The following is a 23629-nucleotide window of genomic DNA, read 5'->3' as shown; positions in this document are numbered from 1 at the left end:
AAGGTCTCCTTCCTACTAGCCACTACCTTCGCTCCTAATTATCTGACCAACAAAAAGCACTGCTGCTACCTTGACAGTCCTAAGTCCTTAAAAGGATAAGATGTTAAAAGGATAACAATGTAGAAATGTAAATACACCTCAGCTCAAAGGCGGGCTAACTATACTCAGCTATAATTTCTTCAGCATGGAAGCCATAAAACATAGTGATTACCTACCCTAACTAGGAAAGCTGTCTAGTGAATGGGACAGCTACCCAGGGAAAATGGACTGTGGTGCCTAAGTCCGTGAGTTAATTAAATCTTAAAGGAAAAGCTCTCATCTGAAATTTACTAAGTCTCTCATAGCTTACATTTAAAAACCTGTCTTTTTCAAACTTCACCACTGGAAATAACTGTGTGTTAACAAAAACAATTTTCATTTTTTTGGTTTTGATTCTTTTTGACAAATGGGATGCTCTTTGGTTTGTAAGGTGAAAGCCCAACAATTTAGTTAATGAAGACTTCAAGTAACACTGACACATTTAAGAGCTAAGATTCAGCTAGATGAACAGACTAACAGAACTTCACTATGTTGTCCTGCTGAGTGAAAAATAGAGAGACATCCATCTACTCCATGAGCTTCATTCATCACATTCACTCGTCAGGTTGCTGCTGCATCTCATGAACATGAACTTCAGGAATAAGTTAGGAGACTGTGTCATGTAGCTCTGTGAAGTCTCTATCAGAATCTCTAAGAAATGGTGAAAAGGGAAGAATGAGAAAATATGCTCAGCCCAGATAATTCAAACAAATTAGGCCTTTATAGGTTCCTCCTGATCTGAATAAACAATGTTCAGTACCCATCGACAGATGAATGACTAAAGAAGATGGGGGTGTACACACACACACACACACAATGGACTACTACTCAGCCATAAAAAGGAATGAAATTTTGCCATCTGCAGCAATATGGATGGACTTGGAGGGCATGATGCTAAGTGAAGTAAGTCAGAGAGAGAGACAAGTATCATATGATATCACTTATATGTGGAATCTAAAAAATACAACAAACTGGTAAATAAAACAAAAAAGAAGCAGACTCACCTATATAGAGAACAAACTAGTGGTTACCAGTGGGGAGAGGGAAGGGGGGAGGGGCAGCATAGTGGTAGGGGGTTAAAAAAAGGGTTATTATGGGATTATATGAAATCATGTGTGAAACTTTTGAAAACTGTAAAGCACTACAGAATTCAAAGAATCTTTCATTCAATAAAATAAAAAATAGACTAAAAAAACCAACCAAATAAACAAAAACAGACAATCTTTAGTCTGGCTAAACTTTGGTTCAGGACCTCGCTGTTCTATACCATGTCAAAATTCATTTGTAATCTGTTCTGTTTTTCTCCCCCATTCTGGTTCGAGAACACCCTTTGAAAAGAAATTGTCATCCATTAACTAGGTAGATTATAAATTAAATAATACATATGTCACGTCATCATGCGATTTCATGGTTTTTTCTTCCAATAATAATCATGGTTTCTATGCCTCAGCATCCAGAAACTAGACAGAACAGAAGTTCCGAAGGGAAGTTAAGTATCACCTGATTGACAGCAGCAGTACTTTAATCCTCTTTCCTATTCCATAGTACGGAAAAGGGGAGCAGGGACCAGTGCCTCTTTCAAACTGCTACTCTTTCCATCTCAATCTCAATTTCAGCACCTAAGTCACTGCAGCTTTGCTGGACTGGCTTTGTGAAGGTATTGCAGACTGCAGCTGCAGCCAGCTGGCCTATGTATGTGCCTAATGCAGAAGTATAGTTTTTTGCTATTGCTGTAAGATTCCGTTCTCCTACCTGAAGCAGCGGAAATGGGAATTCATGGATGTATCCCAGGGTTCCGCTAAAGCCCCTGGATCGAAGAAGCACAGAGCAATAGGGTGTCAGTAATACTAAGGGTGTTGATGACACTAAGAAAACCCCTGAGCTCATTCTTGTAGCTCAAATGTTTCCTTAGTAAAAACAAAGAACAAAAACAAAAAAATGAGATGAGGCTTGAACATGGAAGAAGAAATACTTTTGTTAGATAAATAGTGTATTCTTATCGTTCTCTGAATGTAATGCACCAAACTCAAGGCTTCCTTCCAAACACAATTTCCCTGAGCACCTTTAATCAGGCTTTTTGCTGGGTGCTGGGATATGGACATGATCAATTCCCTGACTTTAAAGTTTGTTAGGAAGACAGACAAGAAAGCAGAACAATCACAACATGGTGTGGTAAAGAACATTAGATGAGACAAGATGTGATGGGAGCATGGGAGGGAGGCATTTTAACACAACTGGGCAAGAGGATCAGCAAAGGGATTCCAGAGGAAAAAGGAATGGAGCTAAATCCTAAAAAGTAAGAGAGGGGAAGGACAGCAATGTGAGGAAGGAGGGACATTCCAGCAAAGGGAGATTATTTGCAAATGATCTCTCTACACCAAGACTTCTTACCACTCAATGGGAAGTCCTCAATTAGAGGAAAATGCACATTCCAAAGTACCTATCATGAGAGAAAAGCGAGCACCCTCCCCTCGCCCCCCCCACAATGTTATATAAACTTCAAGACTTGAGAGAGAGAGAGAGAGAGAGAGAGAGAGAGAGGGAGGGAGGGAGGGAGGGAGGGAGCCTGCGCCAACACTTGTTTTAGAACATACTGTTTGCTGGTCACATCGTTACAAAGTTTGAGGTCAAACAAAACTAAGAGCTAATCTTTGATGGTTTTAAAGTGATTATCAATGCATGGACATTCAGTTACGTTTGTTCAATTAGAAAAAAATTATAATTCTAAAAGTAGATTAAAAAAACGAAATGATGCCATTTGCAGCAACACGGATGCAACTAGAATTATCATACTAAGTGAAGAAAGTCAGAAAGAGAAAGACAAATACCATATGACATCACTTATATGTGGAATCTAAAATATGGCCCAGGACTTCCCTGGTGGCGCTGTGGTTAAGAATCCGCCTGCCAATGCAGAGGACATGGGTTTGAGCCCTGGTCCGGGAAGATTCCACATGCCATGGAACAACTAAGCCCGTGTGCCACAACTACTAAGCCTGCGCTCTAGAGCCTGCGAGCCACAACTACTGAGCCCACGAGCCACAACTACTGAAGCCCATGCTCCTAGAGCCCATGCTCTGCAACAAGAGAAGCCACCACAATGAGAAGCCTGCGCACCACAACAGAGAGTAGCCCCCGCTCTCTGCAACTAGAGAAAGAAAGCCCGCGTGCAGCAACGAAGACCCAACTCAGCCAAAAATAAATAAATTTATAAAAAAATAAAATAAAATATGGCCCAAATGAACCTATCTACGTAACAAAAACAGACTCACTGACACAGAGAACAGACTTGTAGTTGCCAAGGGGGAGGGTGGATGGGGGAGGAAAGGACTGGGAGTCTGAGGTTAGTAGATGCAAACTATTACATATAGAATAGATAAACAACAAGGTCCTACTGGGAACTATACTCAATATCGTGGGATAAACCATGATGGAAAAGAAGATAAAAAAGAATGTACCTATGTGTATGACAGAGTCACTTTGCTGTACAGCAGAAATTAACATTTTAAATCAACTATACTTCGATAAAAAAATTAATAAAAAATAAATAAAAGTAGAGTGCATGAGGTGGAATCACTTTAGGAAACAACAACTCTAAGTAGCTTATCTTCATATTACTCTTAATTATTTCCTCTAGTCCTTGAGAAGAGGAAAATGGGTCCCCTACCCAAAGTAGTATTAAACATCTGAGTGATAACCCACACATTTTCTCATTTAAACCACACCAGAAGAAAAGTACCATTAAGCTAAACTCGTGGTTACACAGAGAGCAAAGGAAGGAGGGTGCGTTAGAACTCAGGTTTTCTGACCCAGGAGTCTGGGTTCTGGTCTTGACACCATCACAGCTCGCTGCTTCATCCCATCGCTGTTTTCTCCTCTACAGACTTAAAGGATGGAAAATTTGATAATTTTGAGAAGCAAACAGTTAAAGGAGCAGCTTGCTCTCTCAACCATATTTTTTTTTTAAAGGCTCAGGTTCACATTGCTGCTTTTTTTTTTTTTAAGAAAAAATAAAATAATACACGTAATTCTCGGCCCTCATGGCCATTTGAAAATAACTCCTCTACTTTTTTCCCTTTTGTTTCTTCTCTACAATTGATCACCAACCCTACTAGTGCCTCCCAGCAAACATGTTATGTATTTTTCACAATCCCTAAATATAGTACCTTGATTCAGATTGGAGGGGAACTCAACCTTGTAATACAGACCCTGAGATGTTACTACATCATGTTGGTTTCACTCCATTTATAAAATAATTATAGAATTAAGGCTTTTTAATGATAAAAGTACTTTTTTTTTTTTTGCGGTATGAGGGCCTCTCACTGTTGTGGCCTCTCACGTTGCGGAGCACAGGTTCCAGACGCGCAGGCTTAGCGGCCATGGCTCACCGGCCCAGTCGCTCCGCGGCATGTGGGATCTTCCCGGACCGGGGCACGAACCCGTGTCCCCTGCATCGGCAGGCGGACTCTCAACCACTGCGCCACCAGGGAAGCCCGATAAAAGTACTTTTTAAAAAAGTTATAATGTGTTAAACAAGGAATAGTTTGTTAGAGAAATATTCATTACTAAGTGAGACTAAGTTTGCAGTGAGATACTGATGTAAATCTTTATAACAATCCCCCCACATTCCACCCCCAGATTTTCCTCCTATTCAACATACTCTTGTCAGCAAAACCTGCCACCACTGTTACAGCTAGAGTTACCACGACCACCACAAACAGTCTTAATAGAAATAAAAAGCAGATCTGTCAATTAAACCCAAGGGAACATTAGGTGTATGCAGAGTTAACTCCTGGAATATTCTAACTCATTTTTCAGAATACAGCAACCAAGAGGGAGATCTGCAACCATTGTAAAATAAACTAATACTCTGGATTTGGTCTCATAGATTTATCCTAGACCTCAACAAAATAAGATCCCTTAGACATCCAATTCTCCAAAGAGGTCCTGTTACGCACTCTTTACAGTCTCACCCCCTCCTTATGTGGTCTCACTGCACTTTTACTTGCCTCTATCACAGCATTTATGACACTAAGAAAATGGGTATAAGGCTATGAATTTTAACTGTTGTCTCAACTTCTCTGAGCCTCTATATCCTCATTTACCTTGGGGAGGAAACAATTTAAATCAAGATCTTTAAAGAACCATATTGTACAAAATTAGAAAAATTTAGCAAAAAGAAAAATAATTAAAATTACACACACACACAGAGTAAGGAGAAGAAAGGAAATAATGAGGATCAGAGAAGAAAACCAAATTTTTAAAAAGAGAAACAAAGGAAACACAAGCTGGTTCTTTGAGAAGGTAAATAAATTTGATAAACCTCCAAATGGACTGATCAGGAAAAAAGACAGACACAAATTACATACCAATATAAGGAATGACAGAGGTGATATCACTATACATCCTACAGATATGAAAAAGATAATAAGGGACTGTAATGAAAAACTTTATGGCAATAAATTCAACAACTTAGATGAAATGGACAAAATCTTTTAAAAATACAAAATACTGGGACTTCCCTGGTGGCACAGAGATTAAGAATCCACCTGCCAATGCAGGGTACACGGATTCAAGCCCTGCTCCAGGAAGATCCCACATGCTGCGGAGCAACTAAGCTCGTGCGCCGTAACTACTGAGCCTGTGCTCTAGAACCTGCGAGCCGCAACTACTGAGCCCACGAGCCACAACTACTGAAGCCTACGCGACCTAGAGCCCGTACTCTGCAACAAGAGAAGCCACCGCAACAAGAAGCCAGCGCACCGCCACAGAGTAGCCCCCGCTTGCCGCAACAGCGAAAGCCCACATGCGGCAATGAAGACCCAATGCAGCCAAAAATAAAGTAATAAAGAAAAAGAAAAAATACTGAAACCCAGTCAAAAAGAAATAGATAACCTGAATAGCCCTAGACCTATTTTTTTTTTGCCCTACATCTATTTTAAAAATTGAATTTTTAGTTTAAAAATCCTCCCGCAAAGAAAACTCTGGAACCAGATGGTCTTATTAGTGAATTCTAAAAAACATTTAAAGAAAAAAATATCACCAATTCTTTCAGAAAATTGAACAGGAAGAAATAATTCCCAATTTATTCTATGAAGCCAGAATTAACCAGATACTGAAGTTAGGCAGACATTACAAGAAGCTATTATGTCCCTCATGAACACAATGCAAAAATTTCAAACAAAATTTTAGCAAATCAAACCTAACAATATATAAAAAGAATAATATATCATGACCAAGTGGGGTTTATCCCAGGAATGCAAGGCTGGTTTACCATTTGAAATATATTCAATGTAATTTACCATATTAACAAACAAAAACTATACAATTATCCCAATAAGTGCAAAAACATATCTAACAAAATCCATTCCTGAAAAAGCTCTTAGTAAACTAAATACAGGGGAGAATTTCCTCAATCTGATAAAGGGAATCCACAAAAAAATCTACAGCTAACATCACACTTAATGGTGAATGACTGAACGATTTCCCTCTAAGATGAGGAATGACATAATTATTTACATAGAAAATGCAACAGACTCTACAAAAAAGCTACTGGAATAAGTGAGTTTAGCAAAGTTGGAGGATATAAGGTCTATATACAAAACTGAATTGTATTTCTATAAATTGTATTGTACTTCTGAATTGTAATGAACAATTTTATATTGAAATTTTTAAAAACACCACTGATAATAAGTCCAAAAGATATGAAACAGGCTAAATCTGGCAAAAGATGTGCAGGATCTGTACTTTAAAACATTGCTGAGAGAAATTAAAAACATAAATAAAGGGTTGGAAGACTCAACACTGTTATAAGAAGTCAATTCTCTCCCAAATTGACATACAGATTCAATATAATCCCAAACAAAATCTCAGCAGGCTGTTTTGTATAAATTGATAAGCTGATTCTAAACTTCACATGGATATGTGAAGGACCTGGAATAGCCAAAACAACTCTGAAAAAAAAAGAACAAAGTTGGAGGACTAACACTACCAAATTTTAAGACTTAGTATAATATAAGGCTACAGTAGTGATTAAGACAGTGTGACAGGGCTTCCCTGGAGGCGCAGTGGTTGAGAGTCCGCCTGCCGATGCAGGGGACGCGGGTTCGTGCCCCGGTCTGGGAAGATCCCACATGCCGCGGAGCGGCTGGGCCCGTGAGCCATGGCCGCTGAGCCTGCGCGTCCGGAGCCTGTGCTCCGCAATGGGAGAGGCCACAACAGTGAGAGGCCCATGTACAGCAAAAAAAAAAAAAAAAAAAAAAAAGACAGTGTGATAGTAGCATAAAGACAGACAATGAATGGAACAAAACAGACTCCAAAATAGACCCACAAGTGATTTTTGACTAAGGTGCAAAGGCAATTCAGTGAAGAGAGAATGGTCATTTCAACAAATGGTGCTGGAACAACTAGATATCCATATGCAAAAAATATGTACTCTGATCACACCTTGTACCATGTGCAAAAATCAAGTCAGAATGGACCGTACGCCTACATGTAAAGCCTCAAACTGTGAAACTTCTACAAGAAAACAGGAGATAATCTCTACGATCTAGGATTAAGTAAAGATTTCTTAAATATGATACCAAAAGCATAACCCTTAAAAGGACAAATTGATAAACTGAACATCAAACTTAAGAATTCCTGCTCTTTGAAAGACACTGTTAAGAGAATTAAAAGTCAAGTCAGGGGCTTCCCTGGTGGCGCAGTGGTTGAGAGTCCGCCTGCTGATGCAGGGGACACGGGTTCGTGCCCCGGTCTGGGAAGATCCCACATGCCGCGGAGCGGCTGGGCCCGTGAGCCATGGCCGCTGAGCCTGCGCGTCCAGAGCCTGTGCTCCGCAACGGGAGAGGCCACAACAGTGAGAGGCCCGCGTACCGCAAAAAAAAAAAAAAAAAAAAAAGTCAAGTCGGTTTGGGAGAAAATATTTTCAGATCATTTATCTGATAAATCTATATCCAGAATATATAGAGAACTCTCAAGACTCAATAATAAGAAAACAAAAGATACAATAAACACATGGATAACAGATCTGATATTTCACAGAGAAATGGCAAATAAGCACATGAAAATATGCTCAACACATTAGTCGTTAGGAAAATGCAAATTAAAAGCACAATGAGATGATACCGAGGCACACTTATTAGAATGGCCAGAATTAAAAAGACTGACCATACCAACTGCTGACAGAAATGTGGAGCAACTGGAACTCTCATGCACTGCTGGTGAGAAATGTAAAAGGACGCAACTACTTGAAAAATAATTTGGCAGTTTTTAAAAAGTTAAACATACACCTACCATATGATCCAGCCATCCCACTCCTAGGTATCTGCCTAAGAGAGAAGAAAGCATATGTCCATACAAAGACTTGTATATAAACTTTCAGATCAGTTTTATTTAAAATAGTCAGTACTGGAAACACCCAAATGGCCATCAACAGTGAATAGATACATACACAAATTGTGGAATACCCATTATTTCTCAGGAATAAAAAGGGAAAAACTACTGATACACTCAACAACATGGATGAATCTCAAAACAGTTATGCCAGGCAAAAAAGAGTACAGAGTACATGAATGCATTTATATAAAACCCTAGAACAGGCAAACTAATCTAAGCAACAGAAAGTAGATCAGTGGCTGCATGGAGGTGGGGGCAGAGAGGCGTGAGGGTAGGATTACCAAGGGGTACAAAGAAACTTTTGCAGGTGATGTGTATTTTCATTACCCTTACTGTGGTGATGGTTTCAAGGGTGTATACTTGTGTCAGAATAGATTAAATTGTACACTTTAAACACAGGCCATTTATTGCAGGTCAATTATACCTCAATAAAGCTGGGGGAAAAGTAACTGCTTATATTTTACAAAATCCATTTTAAACTGTCCTTTTTTATATTAGCACACTGAAAATCTTTCACTGTAGTGAAGCAATTGAGATAACTGCCTCAAACACCTTTTCTTTTGACCTTTACTCTATATAAACACAACTGTAAAAGTAAATTACTATTGGATGGAAAAGTGAACAGACTGGTCTCCCTGGATTACACAGCAGTCTGTTTACTGGCTTCAAACAAAGCCCGAATGTTTAGCTAAATTACCAGTACTGAATGCTTGGTCACTTAATTCTGAAAATACTATAACCACAACCCACCCTAGAGCAATTCATTAATTCAAATAAACATTTATTGCACATGTACTCTGTCTGGCATTGTTGTACATGGTAGATTTCAGGCAGCCCAGTCAGTACCAAATTACAAAGCCATTCTGCATCTAGCCTGGGAATGTTCTGTAAGGTTTTAGTCATTGCATTTAAATAATACAACTAAAGAATATCAATGGAAATAGGATAATTCTTCTAATATGGTCAAAGTTAAAATAATAAATGCCAGTGATAAGATGATTAAAGAATTGTACGCTGGCAGCTTAAAATTACAGAACAAAGGTATATCTTGAAACCTAAGTGAATTCAGGACAAATACTAAAAAAAAGTACTTCCATACACAGCCAGAGTGGAGCTTGTCATCTTCAAGAGGTCCTGCCAGCTTGGAAGTATAAAAAGATGTGAAAAACACGTAGACAGACCCATAATTAATTAATTAATTAATTAACTATATATAACAACTAGGCAACTTTAAGTAAATTTCCTATTAGTATCAGAGATGACATTCTACCACAGCACATTCTCTATTGTTTAGAGAATTCCATGCCTATTGGACCAAGGATGGTAATTACGTCTGATGGAAAATATAAGCTTATTTATTCATCATAAATAAAATTCAGTAAGTCCACGTCTCTTGCCACTAATATATAGGAAAATTTTACACTTTATCAAGGGTATCCATTTGAAAACCTATACCGTCTTTTTTCCCCTCCAGTAGTACTTCTCTTTTAGGATTTTTTAAGAAAAGAATCCAATGAACTCATGCAATGGACAAAAAAAATCAGTAATTATCCCTTGTTAGAGAAAACTGTTGATGCATTGTGCTTCAGATTCCCTTAGACATTGTTATTCCTTTCCTAAAACTTTCAGGCTGCCTTTGGACTATCATGTTTTCTGTTCTCAGAGGAACAATTTTACCAAACGATAAGCTTTTAGTGAATTTTGACTGACACAATGATTCCCTGTCACATGTTCTAAACACATCATACCCAAATTCATATCCACATTAAACACTGCTAATCTCCTAAATATTCGGTAACCACGGCATTCCAGACCACAGGTTCTGCAAGCATAGCTTGTGAATATTCTCATTCCCATAGAGAAGCAATAACCATTAAAACAAAAGATGAAAAACAAACCAGAGTATTCAGTCATTTTAACTTCTGGTTTTTGTTTTTCAGATTTGTAAAAATGAAAATGATTTTGTTTTAGGTAAAATGGTAGGAAATATGTCCAAAAAGTAGAGACATTCAACAGCTGTTAACATAAACTTCCCATTATGGAACTTTTCCATCTCTCCTCCAATATTTACTTTAATTAAAATGGTGAAATGACACCTGTTGCGGTTGGAGTTCCACTCAAGCTGAGAACCAAATCTGTGTTTCTTCACAACACCTCCACTGTCCATTAATGCCCTGTTACATTCCCTTTTGGAGGAAAGTATTGTTCCGTCACCTAACATCTACCAACAATTTATAACGTGCCAGGCACTGTGCTAGCCACTTCAGAGGCAGAATTTCCACGAGCCCACACAACAATTCTGTGATGGAGCATTTCACAGCTTGGTAGAGTGTTAATGACCTGAAGAACCTGCCCAAGGTCACAGAGCTATTTCCCTTGACAAACAGCACAGATGAAATCTTACACTCCTCAGCAGTGAGTCTCCCAAGCCAGGCCCCAAGCGGGAGCACGCCTGTCTGAGGATGTGGACTGTTGGAACTGTGAGCACTTCGTGTTTGTTTTTTCTCAGTGTGGTTACTATTCTCTAATTCACTTTAATCAGACTGTAAGTTTTAACACGGAAGAGAAACGTCGTGACAGGACTAGGTGTATATGACGATTTCTCTCCCATGCTTTGGTATCGTAATCTTGTCATCAGGCAAGGTCTCTTTTCTAAGACGACAAGACTGCCGTAGAGCTACGGGGTAGAGTAGCTAGCAGTGTGATTATTACTTCTGACCACGTGTAAAGTGGTGCTGAACATTTAAAACAATTCTGATTTAAAAACGTATCCGTGTTTTTCATATAAGTAAATAATACAGCAGAAAGTTATAAATAGGATACACGAATGAGTACTTTATCCTTCATTCCTCCCCAGGCTTGACCTTTGATTCACGACAGCCTGAACAGCGGTTGCAAATGGTGCTCCTGGAGCCCCTTTGGGGCGCCAGTCAGCCTTCCGCTGCCCTCTGGAGATGAGCTGTTCTATGTACGAGAGTTTCATGGACAACACACTTGTAGAAGAAGTTTACAAACCACGCGCTTCCACCCTTATAGCATTTCTGCACACTATTTTGCTATCTCTGAGATGAAGAATAAAACTGACTTAAATTCAAGCGTTACGAACACAGGAGCAAGAACTGGTTGAAGACCTTCTGCATTCTCTGTCTAGTAAGAAAGACTATTCAGTGAGAGCATAATCAAGATCTATCACTACTTAAACTACAGAAACCACTGCTGAAGTACATTAGAAATGTCTGTTTACATACAGAATACGTATTTATTACTCAGAATCACTTACCAGATTCTTTACAACTGCTAGGCAACACGTTAGCCTAAATTCCACACACTTGATCAGAGGTGCATTTCAATTGTACATACTTTCCACAACCCAGGCAAATTTTTCCCTAATTAGACTAAATGTGAGTAGCAATAAAATATTTGGATTCCCCCCCCATTATTTAATGCTCCTTTTTGAACTGTATTTATCAGTCATCAAAAAATCCAAAAATTAATGGATGGAAATAGTGCATATGTGAAAGCGATCTTGTTTTAGGTGGTGCAGTAGAAGAGTGACCCTGACAAACCCCGAGCCCAGCTGCATAAAGGATTCAGGCCTCTTTCTTCAGGGCCGCTGTTCACCAACATCTGTAAGGGCTGCTGACTCCTTCTCTGACAGCTAGGCTGTGAACTTTTCTAGTTTGAATGATGCTACCTCTGAAGAATTAATTAGTAAACAATGAAGCTAAGTACCTCTTAATAAAAATCATTTCAGAATACAGAATAAGCTAGACTCTATCTGAGGCATATTAACTATTTTTTTCCCAGGAGCTGATAAGGGGTACCTCCAAACATCAACATTCTTTAATTTCAGCTCTGTAACTGATTTCAACAGGGATACAGTTTGCTGGGCTCTGGGGTCTCAACACAGAGATTTTTCCGTATATTATTTCACTAATTTATGCAGGAGTCAAATCCATAATTTTGATCATTAAAATCTGAAATGTATTCTCTTTCCCAGTCTTTGAGCAGCTTTGGTAAAATTCAGAATGCTCAAAGTCTTAGTCTATTAGATATGTGTTGAAACTCCATTTGAAAGAATAAGCATTAATCTATAAACCAAAAGAAAATTATCTGTGTTATATTTTAAATATATACCTTACAGTAATTTAAAAAGCTGGGATGCTATAATCTACTCAATTTGAGTTTTTAGAAATGCTCCTTTAGATTAACTTGCTAAAAGACACTTGCCTGCATTGGGGGGTCAGGCAAATTTAGTGAAAGTTCTTCGATGAAAATTTAAATAAATAAATAAATATGGCTCACCCCTACTGCAGGGGGGAAAGAAAGGAATCTAGGCAATAAACAAAGACACTTAAAATATACGCAATTTACTAGAATATCTTGTCATATGGCAAGGTAGTAGGACGAGAGTGTTTAGCCCACAAAAGTAATACAATTGTATTTACACCTTAAAATGAAAAAAAAAAAGTACAAAAACCAAAAAACCATCGTTCCCAAGTGTCAACATAATATTACTACTTTAGATAAACAAGGCCCTATTTTTCTAATATTTAAATAATAAAAATTACGCCATATCCAAGCTACCAGTGATTTGGTTTTCTTGAATATAGAGGGAAGACAAAGCTGGAAGCACACTCACCTCAAAATTAAAGGGTAAAAAACCAAAGTCAAATTCCATTTCTACACTAGTGTTCCAATGGCTATTAAGAGACAGGAATCAGGAGTCAGATTTCAAGATGCCAAGATCTGAAATCTGCAATTCATTTTATTTTTATATAAAAGATGAAACTAAATTAACATCTGCTATTCAGAATACAAAATTTAAGTCTTGACGTGAACTGAGTTCTTACTTTTAAGGTGAACTTCCAGTCTTTTCCATTCACAAATAGGACTTGATTTATTAAGTTCCCTGCTTTGTATCTCCAGAGTTGATCAAAGCACATTTTCTTAGTACAATCTGTATTGTTCCAAGTGTTTTATAAACATCTCTTGTGAGAGTTTACAGGAGTGATCTGAAATCATATCCAAGGTTTCATCCTATGAGTCAGTTATTCTTAAAAGGAAATAGAATCTGTCTTTATCACCTTTATTTCCCTATGTATCACAAATCTAATTCTAATCACAAAATTTTAAAATAATAATTAGCAGAACTGTCAGTAGATAATTACTGACATTAAATACTCGGCAGGACAAAGGAAAAAAAAAGGAAAAGGCATAAGTTCATTACCTGGACATGAAAATTACAGGTCTATACAATATCTGAGCTTTTATAACAGTCCCTTAGCCACCAGGTAAGCTTGTCCACTATGTAGCCCTATACTGATAACTCCCAAACCCATATTTCCTGTCCTCACCTGAGATCCAGACTGTCCATCCAGCTGCCTGTTGAACCTGTTCTCCTGAATTCATTCACAAAGATATTTGAGCGAAGAAAACAAGACAGTCCCTGTCTTCAAAGGGCTTCTAACTGTGAAGAAAGCCAAACCAGTCTAATAATCATAAAAATATGTAACATACAAATTGTGATTAGTTCTATGTTCCAGTCTAAGTTGGTCTAAAACTGAACTCAGTTTACCCACTGCACTCCGGTCTGCCTGCTCCCTGAACTCATTCTCGGATGGAAATGTGCCATCACAGGTTACCAAAGTCACAAATGTGGGAGGCATTCCTGGCCCTCCCTTCCTTCTCAGATCTTCTTAATCTCAGTATTTCCAGAGTAGATGTACATGGTTAGCTCTGCCCAGAACAACCTTCTTCCACTTCTTCTGGGAACTGCCAATGAGATGGTGGTAGACAGCTTCCAAAGATCCCAGTGCCTGGTGAAGGCACAAAACCCAAGGCCAAGAGAGCCCCTGGGATTTTAAAAACTAAAGTTGGGAAAGAGGAGCTCTTTCCTCCTCTTGGTTGGAGAGTATGACAATGGCCCCTGCCATATGCAGACGCCCGAGGGAGCAGAGATGGGAGAAAGAATCTCTGTGTTGATGAGACCAGTTCCAATCCACAAGGCCTCTGGCTTTTCCTGGTTTCTGCAGCATTTCATACCTTTTACAACCTTCTCCAGGAAACTTCCAATTAATCTCTCTTTGAACTTAAGATAGTTTGGGGAGGGTTTCTGTTACTTGTAGCCAGGATTCTGGACTAATAGCTCCTAAACACTTCCAGCCTGTGTCTTATCCAACTCTGCCACGAACACCTTAGTTCAGGTCCTCATCACCTCTCACTGGACTAGATCAACAACCTAATGGGTCTCCTGTCCCCAGTCCTGCCCTTGCATCTAGCATCCATAATACAGCAGCCAGAGGGACCACATCACTCTCTCCCTGCTGGAGAGTGGCTCCAGCATCAATACAGGCAAAATCTAACTTCCTTAACAGGGGACACTCAGCTCTCTACAATCAATCTTCCTCTCCTGGCAAGCAACATTTCATGCTCTGACTATATGGAAATACTTGGGCTATGGCTTAGACAGACAGACAGACAGACACACACACACACACACACACACACACACACACACACACACACACCAATGCTGAACTGATTGGTAAGCAGGGTATTTTCCTTTCTGAAAATGTGGAAAACCTGAAGAAATTAAAGAAAAGTGGTTTTCTTTAGGCTCACTTCTAGGCATCAAAGTCATCACACCTATGCCTACATTTGCCTACATTTTATTACACTAAGGATGCTAAATACAGCTACTGTAAGATATCTGGCCCAGATATATTGTATACACAGTAACAAGAAACTGAAGGAGAGAATCAATGACCCTAACTAAAAGTTCTGATTGTTACCCACCTTTGTAAATTGAGCACAACACTTTGAATATACTAAAATCCACTGAGTGGTATACTTTAAATGGGTGAACTTCATGATATGTGAATTATACCTCAATAGAGCTGCTGTTAAGTGTCCACTCTTCAGTGAGGCATTCTCACCCAGATACAGGAGACTATTCCTTCCTGCCTTCTGTGGACCTCCACTGTCCTCTGTGGATGCTTCTAGCTTGGCATGTGAGCTCTTGTTCACATGAGGATAGGGCCATGTCTCACTCACCTCTGGATCCCCAAGCCCAATCAAGTGCTCAGTACATACAAAACACTTAAAAACGTTCACAGAATGACGCATGAATTTTGAGCTAGGCAGAACACTGAAAGACATTTTTCTAATTTAGAAAAAAGCACATTCGGTATTAGGTTAGGAAACTTGGTCTTCTCACTTTGAATTAGATGAGAATATTTGAAAAACACGAAAGATATTTAAAACCTCTAACCCACGGTATAGTTAACAGCTGACCATTTAATTTTGCACCAATTTTTAAAATGAGAGATGTGTAGAAATAAGGTGTGATTTTTTTAACTTACAGAAAATCTCAAACAGAGATAAGACTACATAAACAACCAAAGAGAAATAGATAAGCTGGTCTTCATGAAAATTATAAACTTCTTCAAAGAACATTTAAAAAAAAGTGAAAAGACAATTCACAGAATGGGAGGACATTTTTACAATTCATATATCTGATAAGGACATATGGGGGGGGGTTCATCTAGAATATACAAGGAAATCCTATAACTCAACAATAAAAAGACAACCCAACTTTAAAAATGGGAAAAGAATTTGAATAGGTATTTCTCTAAAAAAGATATACAAGTGGACAAGAAGCACATGAAAAGATGTTCAACATCTTTAGCCATTAGGGAAATGCAAATCAAAACTACGAGATACCACTTTACACCCACTGGAATGGCTACTATGAAAAACAAAACAAAACAAAAAATAACAAGTGTTGGCAAGGATGTGAAGAAACTGGAATCCTCTAACACTGCTGATCAGAACGTAAAATAGTACAGCCGCTTTGGAAAACAGTTTGGCAGTCCCTCAAAAAGTTAAATATAGAATTACCATGAGACCCAGCAATCCTACTCCTAGGTATAAATCCATGAGAAACGACAGCAGATGTCCACCCAAAAAACTTGTACATGAATGTTCACAGCAGCATTATTCATAAGAGCCGAAACATGGAAACCACCTAAGTGGCCATCAAGGGATGAATAAACAAAATGTATATCTCCGTGCCACAGAGTTATTCAGCAACAAAAAAGAATGAGTTCTGATACATGCTACAACACAGATGAACCTCAAAAACATGCTAAGTGAAAGACGCCAGACACAGAAGGTCACACATATTTTATGATTCCATGTATATGACATACTCTAAATAAGCAAATCCACAGATACAGAAAGTAGAATGGTGGCTGCCACGGGCTAACGAGAGGGAAGAACGGAAAGTGACTGCTACTGCGCCTGGGGTTTCTTTTTGGGGTGATGAAAGTGTTCTGGAATTAGACAGTGGGGATCCGTGCACAACTCTGTGAATATACTAAAATCCACCGAATTCTATGCTTTAAACGGGTGAACTTTACGGTATGTGAATTACATCTCAATAGAACTGTTACCAAAAAAAATTACTGCACAAAATCATACAGTGACACCTCTGTGTAGGGGTCTGATTGAATCACTTTGCCTGCTATAGGATAACCTGTCATAAAAGAAAACAAAAAAACACACAATCTGTTCAAACGAGGAAATGATTTATTTTCCTACCACCAAATCCCTACAATGACCAACCATAATATCAAATCCAAAGTAAAAAGAGGAAAGAACGAAAGAGCACACTGCAATTCTCTGGCAGGTATGAAATGGAATTAACCAAAGACTGCACAAAGAAAAATGTTTATCAGAACCACTCACTTCCCTTTGATTACACAGATTTAAACAAGTCCAAGTCCTTTCTAACTCATGAGAAAATGTGCCAGCTTCTTTATTAGCACAGAGCAAGGAAAAACAAGCATTCTCTCCTATAACAAAATTAACATCCCACAGAAGGTCTGTTTGTACTTGGCCGTCGTGAACCTTTCATCTCAGAGCACTGCTAAATTAAACAAGCCTATGTTGTATTGAACACAATGAGCCAGATACCCTGGCAGGCTCCTAAACTTTACCAGTTAATGTTGAAGAACATTAGAAATAAAAGGGAGGGTAAGAATGATGGTGATGGTGGTAATAAAGCAGCTGTGTCTTCATTCCACCCAACATTTCACTAATCTACAATAATGGAAACATTCTAACAACTGTGAGACCCTTTTCTCTGTTGGTGAACACAAGAGCCAGAGAGATCTGGATTCAAGTCATTGCTTTGTTTTTCTTTTAAGCACACTAGCTGAGTGCCGAAGGACAAATCTCATAACCAAGGCCTTCTATTCTCTAAAACTGGAGTGACTGTATCTAGCCTCAGAGAGTCATTAGAGAACAAAATGAGAGAACACACACAAGAGGTAGAGTGCAATGCTCTATATGTACATCCCCACCATAAATATCCTCACTGCTCTCAACTTTTCAACGCAAATACTGATTCTGGAGCTTATATCACAGTGTAAGTAATTGACATCAACCTTTCTTTTCTACCCCAAGGACATCTAAGCAACCGAAATATTCTATGAAAATTCCATAGTGAATAAATTATTCCCCCTCCCATATAACTGAAAGTAAGAAAGCCATCAATAAAGTCTGTTTTAAATGTATTAAATCAGGGCACGACACAAAGCATTCATTCACCTAAGAGGTATTTAAAAGCAATGAACTGAGAGAGACACACCAAGAGAAACACTTACTATGAGAGACAAATGCCTATTTTCCAGTGCAATAATTGGTAACCTTTCTATAAAGATTGATGCAATCTGATTATAATTCCCAAGTGTCAGTAATCAGTTCTTAAGGTAAAAGAAAAAGGAAGTGGGATGGTTTCAAGCGCTCCAGAAAAGATGTAGGAGGATATCCCTTCCCACTGACAGCAATTAACGTTTGAGTGATGGCTGCTAGAACATTCAGACTGAAAAACTTTGTTACATTAGAATAGACTGAAATCTACTTAAAACAAAACTTACTGGGTTTAGCAGACACAAACATAACCCTCACCATGAACTAGGTGTCCTCTCTGAACAAACTGGAACGAAGGTAAAGCTTGCATGGACTTCCCATATTTGTCATCACAGTGCTAGAATATGCCATACTCCCATGCTGGAAGTCTACTTAAAGAGAGCATCTAGACCCTGCACCGGGAGACGGTCAGACTCCCTCCGCCCAGCTCCAGACAATGTTCCATCACACCACAACACCAGGAAAAGTTTCTAGGGTTAGCAAGGAGGGAAATGTCTCAAGGGCAATGGGACATTCGGAGGCTGGAGATAGCTATTTCTGGAGAGTTTCCCTAAGCACCACATTCATTATGGAACTTGTGGCCCAAAGCTATTGTTCTCTACCCCTCTTTCCAAAACTCTCCCCTTAAGACTCAGAGTTTAATAAAACCTCTCTGGAGGCTTCCCTGGTGGCGCAGTGGTTAAGAATCCACCTGCCAATGCAGGGGACACGGGTTCAAGCCCTGGTCCGGGAAGATCCCACATGCCGCAGAGCAACTAAGCCCATGCGCCACAACTACTGAGCCCACGTGCCATAACTACTGAAGCCCATGCGCCTAGAGCCTGTGCTCCACAACAAGAGAAGCCACCTCAATGAGAAGCCCGTGCACCACCACGAAGAGCAGCCCCCACTCGCCACAACTAAAGAAAGCCCGTGCGCAGCAATGAAGACCCAACACAGCCAAAAATAAAATATAAATAAAAAATAAAACATTGATCTCACAAGTGAGAAATAATACAGTCCTCTAAAAAAACAAAACAAAACAAACAACAAAAAAAAAACCAAAACAAACAACAACAAAAACCTCTGTGAGAGACCAACTCATTACAGATACTACAGGAGTAAGGCCAGAGTGCTGGCTTTGCTAGGGAGCTGTTACCTATATCGCATATAAGCACTTAACAAGTTTTTTGCCCTCCTACTGCAGTTCAGTACTCTCACCCTGACAATGAAACAGTTTCACCTAAATATTCTACCACCACACACCCTGTATATGAAGACAGAACTTCTCCTCTTTCTAACTTTCCAATTCAATAACCACTTACACTGCCAGTCTAGACTTTAGCCTTTATGCCTAAAATAGGAGGAAACTTGCAAATGCACAGAATCCAACCCATTAAATACTAAGAATGTCTTGAAATCTATTTAAATACAGTATAAAATTTTTTACAAATGCAGCTAAAAGAAGTAAATGATAAAGTCTTAAGTTTAATTAAGACTCCAGTTTTACTACTACTAGTAATGCCTCACTTTCCAGGAGTATTTTTAGAATTGGGGTTTTAAAGCATGCAATTAAAGAAATTAACTCATCAGTGTAATGAAAGTTACAGTATAAGCAAACCCCTATACTACTGCAGAAAAGAGATATAAGAACCCAGAACTTTGGGTATTTTAGAAAACGAATACAGAATCATACCGTTCGCCACAATATGATATCAGAGGGTAAAGTCCAGGAAATCTAATTAATTTAGACCCTACTAATGAAGACTCAATAATTTCCTTTCAAGTCTGCCTAGATTTAACTTTAGACTATTTATTAAGGAAGGAGTTGCTAAGAAAATTAAAGTACAAATAAAAATTGCTAGGGGATTATTTAATAAGTTAAATTTTTCTACATGCAATAACTGCTGCTAAAATACTGATTAAAACTAGCACATGCATTCTTTAGAATCCCATACTCTAGTGGAAACAAAATGTATGAAACAAGAGTCCTCAACATTGCTTTAATCTATTAGATAATTGTTTCATTCTCTCTGTTTATTTTGGCTGTGAAAAACTGGTTATGCGTCAGAAAAGCTTAATAGGCGGGATACTTAACAAAGATTTACACATTCTTCTTAATGGCTAGCAATCTATTTATCTACTTTTATTTTTAATAAATGCTGAATCCCAATTAAAATATAACTCAATTTCTCTCCATTATAATTTAAAATATATTTGGGGACATTTACTTCATCCTTGTCTTCAAATAACATAACTGAAAGATATTCCCATGTCTGTAATATGAAACACAAATAGGGTTCTTTAATAAGATCTAGTACCTGACCTACTTCACTTACTTTGCCCTTAACAGCAACAAGAAGAAACAGACAAAAAAGCAGATTTAAAACACAGCAGTATATGTGATTCTGCAAAGAAACGGGACAGAATCCAAATCAACAGTCCAAACAAAACATCACAAAATGTTATGGTAGCAAGTGTCACTACAATTATGCATGTCTAGATTTAGATGCATTTAAAAATCACAGATGCTAGTTTTATTCTCCAAGAAATTAAATTTCTTAATTAAAATTTAAGGCACTTCTCATTTACATCTTAATTCTAACTTAACAATGATGATATTCACCAATCATTAATTCCTTCAAAAACGATCTGAGTGTCTGCCATGTACGTGCCAAATATCACATTAGTTGCTGGATGTAAGATGGTGAATAAAACACACTTGGTCCCAGCCTCAACAATGTTAACTTGGAGTGAAAAGTAAAGCACCCACATGAAAGGCATTCTATAAGATGCATTTTACGTCAAGGAAAAAGAGATGAATTTTAACTGGCTTTTTGTTAAGTCAAAGAACAAACAGTAGGTCAATAACAAAGTTGGTATCTGTTCCATGTGAGACCTTCCTTAGGTAACCCTTATTTGATTGAAATAAAATCTAAAACAAACATAAAATTAGATCTCACATTCATATCAGAAACTGGCAAAATCCTTTGGACAGATGAGACTCAACATCAATATTCATAGGTTTACACGTGAATACATATTCACATAACTCAGTAATACTCTGTTATCACCTAAATTTGTAAATCACATTCCGTACGCTATTCTACAATTGGTATTCATGTTTGAAAGATATTAAGAAGTTAGTTTTTAAAGCTTCTTTAAGGTCCAATGTAAGTGAATAAAAAACAAAGGTATTACTCTCTATAAAGGAAAACTTTCAGTATCCAAGACAATTAGTTAGTTGCCAATAATTTCAAATTATTTATAATGAGTTAATCAGGGCAATAGACCTAAAAACAAAGAACTCAACATATTTTAACATTTTCATCATATTTAAAGTCCAAGAGAGTGTCTCACTTACACATGAGAATCACAGGTATGTGCTCGATGAGGAAATTCTTTATGTAAGACTATCAAATCAAAGAGGTCTTTAAAACATATAAGGTTTACTCCAGTCAAAAACCCTGCTATCTCAAAAAAGATACTGGGGTTTCCCTGGTGGTGCAGTGGTTAAGAATCCATCTGCCAATGCAGGGTACATGGGTTCGATCCCTGGTCCGGGAAGATCTCCCATGCCGCGGAACAACTAAGCCCGTGCGCCACAACTACTGAGCCCGCGTGCCACAACTACTGAAGCCCACGCGCACAGAGCCCATGCTCCGCAACGAGAAAAGCCACCACAATGAGAAGCCCGGGCATCGCAACAAAGAGTAGCCCCTGATGGCCGCAACTAGAGAAAGCCCGTGCGCAGCAACGAAGACCCAATGCAGCCAAAAATAAATAAAGGAATAAAATTAAAAAGAAAAAAAAAGATACCATTTTTTTCTCCTATTGGACTGGCAAGGATTAAAAAGATGAACAAAACTCAGTGTGGGTAGTTATACTTCTAAGAAAATAAATGAACATGTATACAATGATTTAAGTACAGGGTTAATCAACACACTATTATCCACTAGAAACAATCTAAATGGTCATCAAAGGAATGATTCAATAAAGTATGGTGCCTGTAAAACAATGGAATTACATGGTCAGTAAAAATGATCATATATGATTATGCATGTCTCTTAACAATTCATGTGTAGAGATATATAAAAATATTGTTGCATTTAAAAATGACCACCATATACAGTGTAAACCAATTTATTTAAAGATTTGTATATAAATACTTCTATATTCATAGATAAATTTCTAAAAGGATTTTCACCAAAATATTAATATTAATGGCAGCCATTTCTGGGTGGCAGGAATTAGGTGTCATTGAGGGAGGTTTTTTCTCACTATTATAATAAGAAAATAAACAACACATTTTCATTTAAGAAAATAAAGTGTTACAATCTCACCAAGTGGCTTCAAATCCCTTCAACTCCCTACTTTAAAATCAAAGTTTTCACTGAATGTTGCAAGTATATGTAATCACCAAACAGCTTATGGATTTCCACCTGTGGGACCTCCTTCTCAGCACCATGCTTTAAAACAATGAGATGATGGAAATTTAAAGATTCAAGTCAAAGAAGTAAGGAAGCCAAATGACCTTATTCAAACAGTCCACATTCCTGGCATCTACCTTAAGAACCTCAGGTTCTATGAACTTAAACACTCCTAAAACAATCTCCCTCTTACATCTTAAGAAAGCAGGCTATGGAGAGGAATTTTTTAAAAATAAGAGACATTTCCTTTAAAAAAATTAAATCATAAAAAACTTACCTCAGTAAAAATATTTAATTATTTTCCTGTCTTACATTCTCTTTCTTAGCACCTTCACTGTCAACCTAGAGGGGAAAAAAGTTAAAATTACTTTTAATTGAACATCTACTCATGCCAGGCAGGGTGGTCAGAGAAAGCCTCCTGGAGCACATGAAGTCTGAGAGGGATTGGAAAGAATAAAATACAAGTTACTAAAATGGCACGACTGGGAAGGAAAATGAGCAGGTGTAAGTGGAATTAAATAACTCTTCTTAAATGGTTGGAGGACCTACACATGACTGTATCCAATCTTGCAGCAGGTGAAAAGCTGGGTTGCTAGACTTAGAACACCTGCATCTGAGTCTCAGCTCTACCACTTCCTAGCTTGTCTGATGTTGAGCAAGTCCATAAACCCATGTGCCTCGGTTTCCCCACGTGCATAATAACAGGATCCAACCCACAGGACTGCTGAGGGTTATATGAGATAATCCACATCGGGGACTTCAAAACAGTTCCTGTAACATAATAAATGTTCAATGAACATCAATTTTCGCTTTTATTATTATATGTTCTTATATGAAATAAATCCATTTGCCTCTCACCACCTCCACCACCACCATTATTATTACTGTTACTATTATTATTGAGAAGTGGCATAAGCCTTATCTTCAAGGGGTTTACAATGTACTGGGTGACAGATGAATTACCCAGACACATAATACGAGGCAAAAGAAAGATCAAAGTCAATTATTCATTTACTTATTTTAAAATA

The 23629-nt window shown here is 38.2% G+C and overlaps 1 protein-coding gene across 9 annotated transcripts in view; it reads right to left on the bottom strand.

Annotated features, from left to right (window-relative positions):
- The window catches only part of MRTFB (myocardin related transcription factor B), a 201881-nt gene that overhangs the window by 169913 nt on the left and 8339 nt on the right, over positions 1-23629 (bottom strand). For 3 of the 9 annotated variants that reach the window (XM_079944216.1, XM_079944215.1, XM_079944217.1), the window contains exon 2: positions 22879-22943. The exons of 3 other annotated variants lie outside the window; for them this stretch is intronic. Coding sequence is in view for 3 of the 6 variants with exons in the window: in XM_079944208.1 (XP_079800334.1) it covers positions 8374-8408; positions 13833-13887 (90 nt within the window). In the remaining 3 variants the exon portion in view is untranslated. Of the gene's footprint in view, positions 1-8373; positions 8409-13832; positions 13946-22878; positions 22944-23629 lie in introns of those variants that run through there. 3 more of the 9 variants (XM_079944208.1, XM_079944214.1, XM_079944213.1) reach the window with 2 other exon arrangements.

This window comes from Stenella coeruleoalba, assembly GCF_951394435.1.
Source record: "Stenella coeruleoalba genome assembly, chromosome: 15".
Classification (NCBI taxonomy): domain Eukaryota; kingdom Metazoa; phylum Chordata; class Mammalia; order Artiodactyla; family Delphinidae; genus Stenella; species Stenella coeruleoalba.
Note: the sequence above shows the minus strand (reverse complement) of the source record. Positions and strands in the feature narration are given on the sequence as shown.